Below are 10982 nucleotides of genomic sequence, written 5' to 3'. Positions count from 1 at the left end.
CAACCAAGGACACAACAATGTAACAACACTTGTGTGGTTGTGTGTCCCACTGGGTGTAGCATAGATCATACTCCCCTCCCCTCCCCTCTCCTCCCCTCTCATCTCCTCTCCTCTCCCCCTCTCTTAAATATTTCTCAGCTCACTAGGTTTATCCCTGTGCCAGTATATGACTCTTATGTAACAAACTAAAACGCTGAGACTTAAGGCTGTACACCAGGAGACAGATGGCCAGCACACACACACACACACACACACACACACACACACACACACACACACACACACACACACACACACACACACACACACACACACACACACACACACACATTGTAAATGGTCCAACAGCAACAACTCTCTAGTAATGAAACAGACAATAACTTAACCATGTTCAGCTGAATGGTCAATACGTTAACATCACAGAACCTACTTACCTTAGTTTCACTACAGTACAGTACAGTACAGTACACTACAGAGAATCTGGTCTAACTGATGAGGTGCCTTTGTTTCACTACAGTATTGGCTGCTATTAGCTGCTGCCAAGGCAGCAGATACTCTTCCTGAGGTCCGGCAGAATTAAGGCAGTTATACAATTTAAAAAACATTATAAAACATTCGTTACAGAATTCAAAACAAACTAAGTGTGTGCCCTCAGGCCTATACTCCACTACCACATATCCATAACACAAAATCCAAGTGTACGTTTGTGTATAGTGCGTATGTTATCATGTGTGTGTATTCATGTGTCTGTGCTGTGCCCATGTCTGTGTTACTTGACAGAGCCCGTCGTTCCACAAGGTATATTTTTACCTGCTTTTTAAATCTGATTGCATCAGTTACAGTACACTACAGTAGAGTACAGTAGAGTACAGTACACTAGAGTACAGTAGAGTACAGTACACTAAAGTACAGTAGAGTACAGTACAGTACACTAGAGTACAGTATAGTATAGTACACTACAGTACACTAGAGTACAGTAGAGTACAGTACACAAGAGTACAGCAAAGTACACCAGAGTACAGTAGAGTACAGTACACTAGAGTACAGTAGAGTACAGCGCAGTACACTAGAGTGCAGTAGAGTACAGCACAGTACACTAGAGTACAGTAGAGTACAATACAGTACAGTAGAGTATGGTAGAGTACAGAACAGTACACTAGAGTACAGTAGAGTACTATGCAGTACAGTACACTAGAGTACAGTAGAGTACAGTACACTAGAGCACAGTACAGTAAAGTACAGTACACTAGAGTACAGTGCAGTAGAGTACAGTGCAGTAGAGTACAGTAGAGTACAGAACAGTAGAGTACAGTAGAGTACAGCACAGTACAGTAGAATACAGTACAATAGAGTACAGTAGAATACAGTGCAGTAGTTGAGTACAGTAGAGTAGAGTACAGTACAATACAGTACAGTAGAGTACAGTAGCATAGAGTACAGTACAATAGCAGAGTACAGTAGAATACAGTGCAGTATAGTTGAGTACAGTACAGTACAGTACAGTGCAGTAGAGTACAGTATAGTATAGTACAGTACAGTACAGTAGAGTACATTAGCGTAGAGTACAGTACAGTAGAGCAGAGTACATTACAGTATAGTAGAGTACAGTACAGTAGAGTATAGTAGAGTAAAGTACAGTACTTTAGAGTACAGTAGAGTGCAGTACAGTAGAGTGCAGTAGAGTTGAGTACAGTACAGTATAATACAGTACACAGCTGTAGAGTACAGTACAGTAGAGTTGATTACAGTATAGTAGAATACAGTACAGTACAGTGAAGTGGAGTACAGTACAGTCGAGTTGAGTACAGTACAGTACAGTAGAGTACAGTAAAGTACAGTACAGTACAGTACAGTGCAGTACAGTAGAGTACAGTACAGTTCAGTAGAGTACAGTAGAGTACAGTAGCATAGAGTACAGTAGAATACAGTGCAGTAGAGTTGAGTACAGTATAGTACAGTACAGTGCAGTAGAGTTTAATACAGTACAGGGCTGTAGAGTACAGTACAGTAGAGTTGATTACAGTACAGTAGAGTACAGTACAGTGCAGTAGAGTACAGTACAGTACAGTACAGTGCAATAGAGCACAGTATAGTAGAGTTGAGTACAATACAGTACAGTACAGTGCAGTAAAGTACAGTACAGTGCAGTACAGTGCAATAGAGTACAGTACAGTAGAGTACAGTACAGTAGAGTTGATTACAGTACAGTAGAGTACAGTACAGTGCAGTAAAGTACAGTACAGTGCAGTACAGTGTAGTAGAGTACAGTACAGTGCAGTAGAGTACAGTACAGTACAGAACAGTACATCGGCAGTCATGCAAACACACATACAATCACGCACACAGACACACATAAATATTGAAAGAATTAAACATATATGAGCGGTGTTAGACTGAATGTGTCATGTCACACAAAGCAATCAATTATTCTCCTGAATAACTCCCTCCGACCATATGGGGATGTTTTTCATACACTAAGAATACAACCTTGACCCAGATCCTGAGAGGAGAGACTTAGCGTCAGACCATAATGCCTCTATTCACTTTATAGTGCGCTACTCTTGACTAGGGCTCATAGGGCTCTGGTCAAAAGTAGTGCACTACATAGGAAATAGGTTGCCATTTGGGACACAACCCATCAGTTCCTCTGAGAGGATCAAGAGGAGCCACCTGATTGAATACTTCACATGAATCCTTCCTTATAGAAACCATGTACTGGGGCCTTTGCTTTCACCTGCCCAGCCATGTTAGATCAGTGATTAGGTCAAGGAAGGGAAGAAGGAAGGATTCAAGATGTATTTGAACAAGACCCTTTTCTTTTTTATGGTACCTGACATTTGACCCCAAGTCTAATACAGCAGTTAACTGTTTCCCTGGAACTAGGTCGAGATGAAATACTGGGTCTGTGAGAGACAGGGGCTGTGTCCCAAATAGCACACTATTCCCTATATAGTGCCCTAGTGGTGAACTAGTAGTCCACTATATAGAGGATAGGGTGCCATTTGTGATGTACTAAGTGTCTATAGTATCTTGTAGGGATGGAGGAAGAGGATTTAAGGCTTGTAGCTTAGCCTTAGCACTTCCACTGTCTCATCCGACCGCCTGAGGAGAGACAATCCCCCCTCTCTCTCTCTCTCTCTCACAGCAGCGCAGGGCCTCAGACCTGACCTCCCTAGAGGGATCAGACACCCCTATCAGACACACAGGCTCAGAGCCAAAAGGCCCGGACAGGACAGGAACAAAGACAGGGACTCTTTGTCTACATGGAACTACCCGAACAGCTTTGTTTATAAACATTCTGATTTGCTCTATACGTCAACCATAGTTATATACAGTAGAGACAGTCTGTCCAAGAGTTGGTCCAAGAGGCCGTTATTGTAACATTCTGTCCAAGAGTCTGTCCAAGAAGCCATTATTGTAACATTCTGTCTGGTTAGTCTGTCCAAGAGTTGGTCCAAGAGGCCATTAATGTAACATTCTGTCTGGTTAGTCTTTCCAAGAGGCCATTATTGTAACATTCTGTCTGGTTAGTCTGTCCAAGAGGCCGTTATTGTAATCAGACTAAAATAGATACCTTGGTACTTGCTGTAGTATAAACAGACTAAACTAAACTCAGCAAAAAAAGAAACGGCCCTTTTTCAGGACCCTGTCTATCAAAGATAATTCCTAAAAATCCAAATAACTTCACAGATCTTCATTGTAAAGGGTTTAAACACTGTTTCCCATGATTGTTCAATGAACCATAAACAATTAATACACATGCACCTGTGGAACGGTCGTTAAGACACTAACAGCTTACAGACAGACGGTAGTCAATTAAGGTCACAGTTATGAAAACTTAGGACACAAAAGAGGCCTTTCTACTGACTTTGAAAAACACCAACATAAAGATGCCCAGGGTTCCTGTTCATCGCATGAACGTGCTGCAAGGAGGGATGAGGACTGCAGATGTGGTAAGGGCAAAAAATTGCAATGTCTATACTGTGACACGCCCAAGATAGCGCTACAGGGAGACAGGACGGACAGCTAATTGTCCTCGCAGTGGCAGACAACGTGTAACAACACCTGCACAGGATCGGTACATCCGAACATCACACCTGCGGAATAGGTACAGGATGGCAACAACAACTGGAGTGGGATCGATTTGGAGGTGGATGGTCCGTTATGGTCTGGGGAGGTGTGTCACAGCATCATTGGACTGAGCTGGTTGTCATTGCAGGCATCTCAACGCTGTGCGTTACAGGGAAGACATCCTCCCTCATGTGATACCTTCCTGCAGGCTCATCCAGACATGACCCTCTAGCATGACAATGCTACCAGCCATACTGCTCGTTCTGTGCGTGATTTCCTGCAAGACAGGAATGTCAGTGTTCTGCCATGGCCAGTGAAGAGCCCGGATCTCAATCCCATTGAGCACGTCTGGGACCTGTTGGATCGGAGGGTGAGGGCTAGGGCCATTCCCATGAGGAAATGTCCGGGAACTTGCAGGTGCCTTGGTAGAAGAGTGGGGTAACATCTCACAGCAAGAACTGGCAAATCTGGTGCAGTCCATGAGGAGGAGATGCACTGCAGGACTTAATGCAGCGGGTGGCCACACCAGATACTGACTGTTACTTTTGATTTTGAACCTCCCTTTGTTCAGGGACACATTATTCAATTTCTGTTAGTCACATGTCTGTGGAACTTTTCAGTTGTTGAATCTTGTTATGTTCATACAAATATTTACACATATTAAGTTTGCTGAAAATAAATGCAGTTGACAGTGAGAGGACATGTATTTTTTTGCTGAGTTTAGATACATTGGTACTTGCTGTAGTATAAACAGACTAAACTAGATACCTTGGTACTTGCCGTTTTCCATCTTTGTTGAGTCATAGTCTTCGACTAGCCGGCGGTTCTTGGTGGAATCTGATTCGTCTGGAAAGTAAGGCTCCTTCTCCAGGCTCTCTCTGACCGGCGTCTCATTGGTCTCTTTTGACCTTTGACCTTCGGCCAGGGACTTGAGCAGAGTGAAGTCATCGTTCTCTTGTTCTGGTTCTGGCTCTTTCACCTCTTTAGGCTCCACAGCAGGTTTGGTGTCTGAGGGGGAGAGGGAAATATTTAAGAGGCTATATGAAGCTTCTGCCTCTGGGGGTGCTCCTCTTGAGCCAAAATGAGTCCACTCTATGGAGAGAAATATTGTCCAGAAAGGGCACACCTACCTTCACCCATAAATTGTTAGCCTAAAACTGAGGATTTGTGTGTTTTCATCAACTAAACTTCCATAGTGTATCTTTAAATAGAGAAGCCAGCCACCAAACCACCTTGTATCACTCTGCTGTCTTTCCTCTGCAGCTAAACAGTGTTGGGCCTGGCTGGTTTTACACTGCAGCTAAATAGCGTTGGGCCTGGCTGGCTTTCCACTGCAGCTAAGCAGGGTTTGGCCTGGCTGATTTTCCTCTGCAGCTAAGCAGGGTTGGGCCTGGCTGATTTTCCTCTGCAGCTAAACAGGGTTGGGCCTGGCTGGTTTTCCTCTGCAGCTAAGCAGGGTTGGGCCTGGCTGGTTTTCCACTGCAGCTAAGCAGGGTTGGGCCTGGCTGGTTTTCCACTGCAGCTAAGCAGGGTTGGGCCTGGCTGGTTTTCCTCTGCAGCTAAGCAGGGTTTGGCCTGGCTGGTTTTCCACTGCAGCTAAGCAGGGTTTGGCCTGGCTGATTTTCCTCTGCAGCTAAGCAGGGTTTGGCCTGGCGGATTTTCCTCTGCAGCTAAACAGGGTTGGGCCTGGCTGGTTTTCCTCTGCAGCTAAGCAGGGTTGGGCCTGGCTGGTTTCCCTCTACAGCTAAGCAGGGTTTGGCCTGGCTGGTTTCCCTCTGCAGCTAAGCAGGGTTTGGCCTGGCTGTTTTCCACTGCAGCTAAGCAGGGTTTGGCCTGGCTGGTTTTCCACTGCAGCTAAGCAGGGTTTGGCCTGGCTGGTTTTCCTCTGCAGCTAAACAGGGTTGGGCCTGGCTGGTTTTCCTCTGCAGCTAAGCAGGGTTGGGCCTGGCTGGTTTTCCACTGCAGCTAAGCAGGGTTGGGCCTGGCTGGTTTTCCACTGCAGCTAAGCAGGGTTGGGCCTGGCTGGTTTTCCTCTGCAGCTAAGCAGGGTTTGGCCTGGCTGGTTTTCCTCTGCAGCTAAACAGGGTTGGGCCTGGCTGGGTTTCCTCTGCAGCTAAGCAGGGTTTGGCCTGGCTGGTTTTCCACTGCAGCTAAGCAGGGTTTGGCCTGGCTGGTTTTCCACTGCAGCTAAGCTGGGTTTGGCCTGGCTGGTTTTCCACTGCAGCTAAGCAGGGTTTGGCCTGGCTGATTTTCCTCTGCAGCTAAACAGTGTTGGGCCTGGCTGGTTTTCCACTGCAGCTAAACAGTGTTGGGCCTGGCTGGTTTTCCACTGCAGCTAAACAGTGTTGGGCCTGGCTGGTTTTCCACTGCAGCTAAACAGTGTTGGGCCTGGCTGGTTTTCCTCTGCAGCTAAACAGTGTTGGGCCTGAGGTGCTTTATGAATACGGAGCCAGAGCCATGGGCTACAGTAGGTGGTCTTGGAACCGGGGATTTTGTTATGATCCCTATTAGCTGTTGCACATGAAACAGCTACTCTTCCTGGGGTCCACACAAAACATGACACAGCTACTCTTCCTGGGGTCCATACAAAACATGACACAGCTACTCTTCCTGGGGTCCATACAAAACATGAAACAGCTACTCTTCCTGGGGTCCATACAAAACATGACACAGCTACTCTTCCTGGGGTCCACACAAAACATGAAACAGCTATTCTTCCTGGGGCCCATACAAAACATGACACAGTTACTCTTCCTAGGGTCCACACAAAACATGAAACAGCTACTCTTCCTGGGGTCCATACAAAACATGACACAGTTACTCTTCCTAGGGTCCACACAAAACATGACACAGCTACTCTTCCTGGGGTCCACACAAAACATGACACAGCTACTCTTCCTGGGGTCCATACAAAACATGACACAGCTACTCTTCCTGGGGTCCATACAAAACATGACACAGCTACTCTTCCTGGGGTCCATACAAAACATGAAACAGCTACTCTTCCTGGGGTCCATACAAAACATGACACAGCTACTCTTCCTGGGATCCACACAAAACATGAAACAGCTACTCTTCCTGGGGTCCATACAAAATATGAAACAGCTACTCTTCCTGGGGTCCACACAAAACATGAAACAGCTACTCTTCCTGGGATCCATACAAAACATGACACAGCTACTCTTCCTGGGATCCACACAAAACATGAAACAGCTACTCTTCCTGGGGTCCATACAAAATATGAAACAGCTACTCTTCCTGGGGTCCACACAAAACATGAAACAGCTACTCTTCCTGGGGTCCATACAAAACATGAAACAGCTACTCTTCCTGGGGTCCATACAAAACATGACACAGCTACTCTTCCTGGGATCCACACAAAACATGAAACAGCTACTCTTCCTGGGGTCCATACAAAATATGAAACAGCTACTCTTCCTGGGGTCCACACAAAACATGAAACAGCTACTCTTCCTGGGATCCATACAAAACATGAAACAGCTACTCTTCCTGGGGTTCACACAAAACACACAATACGTGTATAGGGTGTCCAATCAAAAACACAATTTTTTATATGTTAACTGTAGATAATTGTCTAAGAAAACCAATGGTCCAAACGTCATGTCTCTATAATAATCCTGTAAAAGGTTATTGGAGTTTTTACCCTTGGAGGACGACTAAAATGAGTGTGACTGAAACAATAGAGGCCAGAGAAAGAGGCCAGGAAATGGCATTGTGTCAGCTAGACTGGATTCTGTGCATGAATTAAGGCTACAGGCGACATGACATCTCACTTTACTGTTGAACTAGTCATCTTTCTTCTCCAATCCGCAGGATATAAAATAATATAGAGCTAAGATGATAACGACATGACGTAGTATTTTCATATTTTAGTATACGCTTTTCATATTCATTCAAAATTATTGTTATTTTTCGAAGATTTCTCACAAAAACAAGCATATCTCTGTGAAATATCAATGAAGCACTGAGCGTATACCAAGCTTTTTTCCCCAAGCCGTTTACAGTGAATTCAGCTCGTGTCGTGTCATGCTAATTTAGCCTTTTGTGACCGATGGAAATGAGTTTCCAGACAACGAACACAAACTGTTAAATACTGTCCGCCCCACAGCTTGGAAACCACTGTGTTAGAGAAAGACCCCACTGAACGATTCAAACATGAATAATCATATTTGTCATGGTAAAAAAAAAAAAAAAATTACATAAGGAAGTTACATTTTGTTAGCTAAGTGCGTTTTCACCAACTCTTGGTAGTGTGGGTGGACACCCTACACAGTACAGAACAGTTAAAGACAAGAACAACACAAGACCATACTGCATTGAAATAAGATAAAAACAGTTATATATTGTGAAGACATCCAAGAGACAACAAAAATAATTATTCCACACTATTCACATCCATATTAAAATGTATGTAATAACAATATTGATTGATTGCCTGAGAAGTATCCACTTACCTGCAGACTCCACTGCTGCTTTTACATCATCTGCCTCTGCAATCTGTGGAAAAGAACATGAACAGTGTAAACATTTCTCTGTTAATCATCTTCACCATAATAGCTTTGCTTGTTTACTGTTGCTCCAGTCTGGTTTGATATGATGTGGTTGATGTTTGAGAACTCTCCCCTCCACAAAGTCTATTTGACATGATATTAGTCTGGAGATAGCACGGCGGATAGTTTAGGGAGAGAGAGAGAGAAGGAGAGAGAGAGAAAGAAAGAGATAGTTTACCTGCTCCTGGATTGGTCTCTCCTCAGTCAGTCGTCTGTTGTAAACTACAGCTTTATCTGCAGGGAAAATAAAACCACATAATATTAATACTACTAATCACCTTTATTATTATGGTCCGCAGCAATGTCATCGTCATAATCAACATCATCATCCGCATCATCATTGTTATCATCATCCTCATCGTCTTCATCATCATCACCACCATCACCACCATTCACTATCACATCATCTGAGACATCTAAAACGTGTAATTTAGGTAGAAACAAATGTAGGACCAGCTAACCTGACTGCTTCAAACCATAGCCTTAAAAAACTATCTTAAATCAGTTTTAGAAGAAACTTTCTCCTCTGAACGACAGAGAAAGACATTGACTTGAATTTGAGGGGTCCAACATCATCAGGGTATTTTTAAGATATGCCTGCTTGGTCATGTGGGCCAAGTGTGGTTTTGGTTAATGTGGTTTATTGATGAGAAAGAGGGTAACAGTCTAGGGCTACAGTGAGTCCTAACTCCCGACCCGACGGGACACAGCAGCGTCATAATCGGTTTAACAAACAAAAGATAAACTGCGTTGGAAATAGAACGCAATCGGCCTTACATCGCATGCAAACGACCAACGTCACAAACTATTTGTTTATTTGTTATTTCCTGCTCTATTTTAACTTGAATTGGCTTGTTTTATATATAATGTTTAAATATATTTTTAAAATGTGAAAAGGGTTATAAATATAGCCTGGCCTAGTTAAAATTTACTTTAAAAGTGGGCTATAGGCCTAGCGAACTAAAACATATTCACACTGAAACCAGTCATCAAAGATGTAGGCTACCAGCAGGCCATGTACTCACCATCCTCGGCAGGTGTGGGAAAAGCAGAAATCTGGGAGACAGTCACAGCAAAAATCCCGAGCAGAAGGAGAACTCCCATTCCTTTGGACGCCATTCTGAAATAAAATATCCACTCAATCGGTGGCTGTAGGCTATTTTCCGCTAGATTACTCCCGGTTATAGCTGTCTTGGGGGTGTTGTGTTGTGTGGATGATCCAACCGACGATAGCGGTCACAAACTGCTGGATGTTTGGACAGCTCTGCTCTTCCTTGCTGGTGGTGCTGAAACTGACAACAGGGCTGCGCTTGGACTCTATCCGCTCTGGTTGTTACTTGGGCGGGGAGGGGCTCTTCAAATCTCCGCTCTCCTCTGGTGCTGTTGGAGCTGTTAACGACCTGCAGTGCTGAAACCAGGACACTCGCTATAATTAACTAGAGATAGATAAACTGCCAGGCTCGTAGTCTTTAAACTCCGTGTGAGCTGTAGTGAACTCACCTGCCGTATGTCGATAGTAGCTACCCGAAATAACACGATTTCTCTCTCTCGGTCGGACCAAACCGTGAAGGACGAGAACAAAACGAATGTCCGCCCCTGATCGTGTGTCCTGTCCTGGACGCCTTAGCTTTTTATAGTCGATACTGTGGGCTGTCCCATTTTGCCTCATTGGAATTAGATACATCCATACATACACAACAAGTCAACATGGTTGTGCCCAGAGCAGTGTTGTGTTTCAGATGTTTTCCATGTTCCTCAGCCCCAGTTAATCTCGTGCTTTATGAGCCTTATGCTTCAGATGAATATACATGCTGTCTGCTGATTGGATAGATATGTCTTAATGGGACTAAAGCTTTGAGTAGAGTGAACATGCTGAGCAGTGTGTTATCAGTTGTCCATTGAGGAACAGCACACACACACTTAGTAAAGAACAATTGCTACATGCTCAGGGCATTGTTCTGGGTCTGTCTGTCTGTCTGTCTGTCTGTCATTAGTCAGAGATTTACTTGATTTCATCACAGTCTGTAGATAGATGGAATTGCTAAGTATGTACATGTAGATATGGTTAAAGCGACTGTGCATATATGATAAACAGAGAGTAGCAGTAGCGTAAAAGAGGGGTTGGCAGGTGGTGGGTGGCGGGCCACATGCAGATAGCCTGGTTAGCCAATGTGCGGGGGCACTGGTTGGTCGGCCCATTTGAGGTAGTATGTACATGATTGTATAGTTAAAGTGACTATGCATATATGATAAACAGAGTAGCAGCAGCGTAAGAGGGGTTGGGGGGGCACACAATGTAAATAGTCCGGGCAGCCATTTGATTACCTGTTCAGGAGTCTT

At 44.3% G+C, this 10982-nt stretch overlaps 1 protein-coding gene across 1 annotated transcript in view; it reads right to left on the bottom strand.

Moving 5' to 3' along the window:
- The window catches only part of LOC139385155 (secretogranin-3-like), a 27769-nt gene extending 17385 nt beyond the window's left edge, over positions 1-10384 (bottom strand). The window contains 4 exon segments of the mRNA XM_071130239.1: positions 4840-5079; positions 8547-8589; positions 8821-8876; positions 9668-10384. Of these exon segments, the coding sequence (XP_070986340.1) occupies positions 4840-5079; positions 8547-8589; positions 8821-8876; positions 9668-9761 (433 nt within the window). The 5' untranslated portion in view covers positions 9762-10384.
- Between the last annotated feature and the right edge of the window lie 598 nt (positions 10385-10982).

Source organism: Oncorhynchus clarkii, chromosome 26, assembly GCF_045791955.1.
Source record: "Oncorhynchus clarkii lewisi isolate Uvic-CL-2024 chromosome 26, UVic_Ocla_1.0, whole genome shotgun sequence".
In the NCBI taxonomy this organism is placed as follows: Eukaryota; Metazoa; Chordata; class Actinopteri; order Salmoniformes; family Salmonidae; genus Oncorhynchus; species Oncorhynchus clarkii.
The sequence above is the reverse complement of the archived record's forward strand: the minus strand, read 5'-3'. Positions and strand labels throughout refer to the sequence as shown.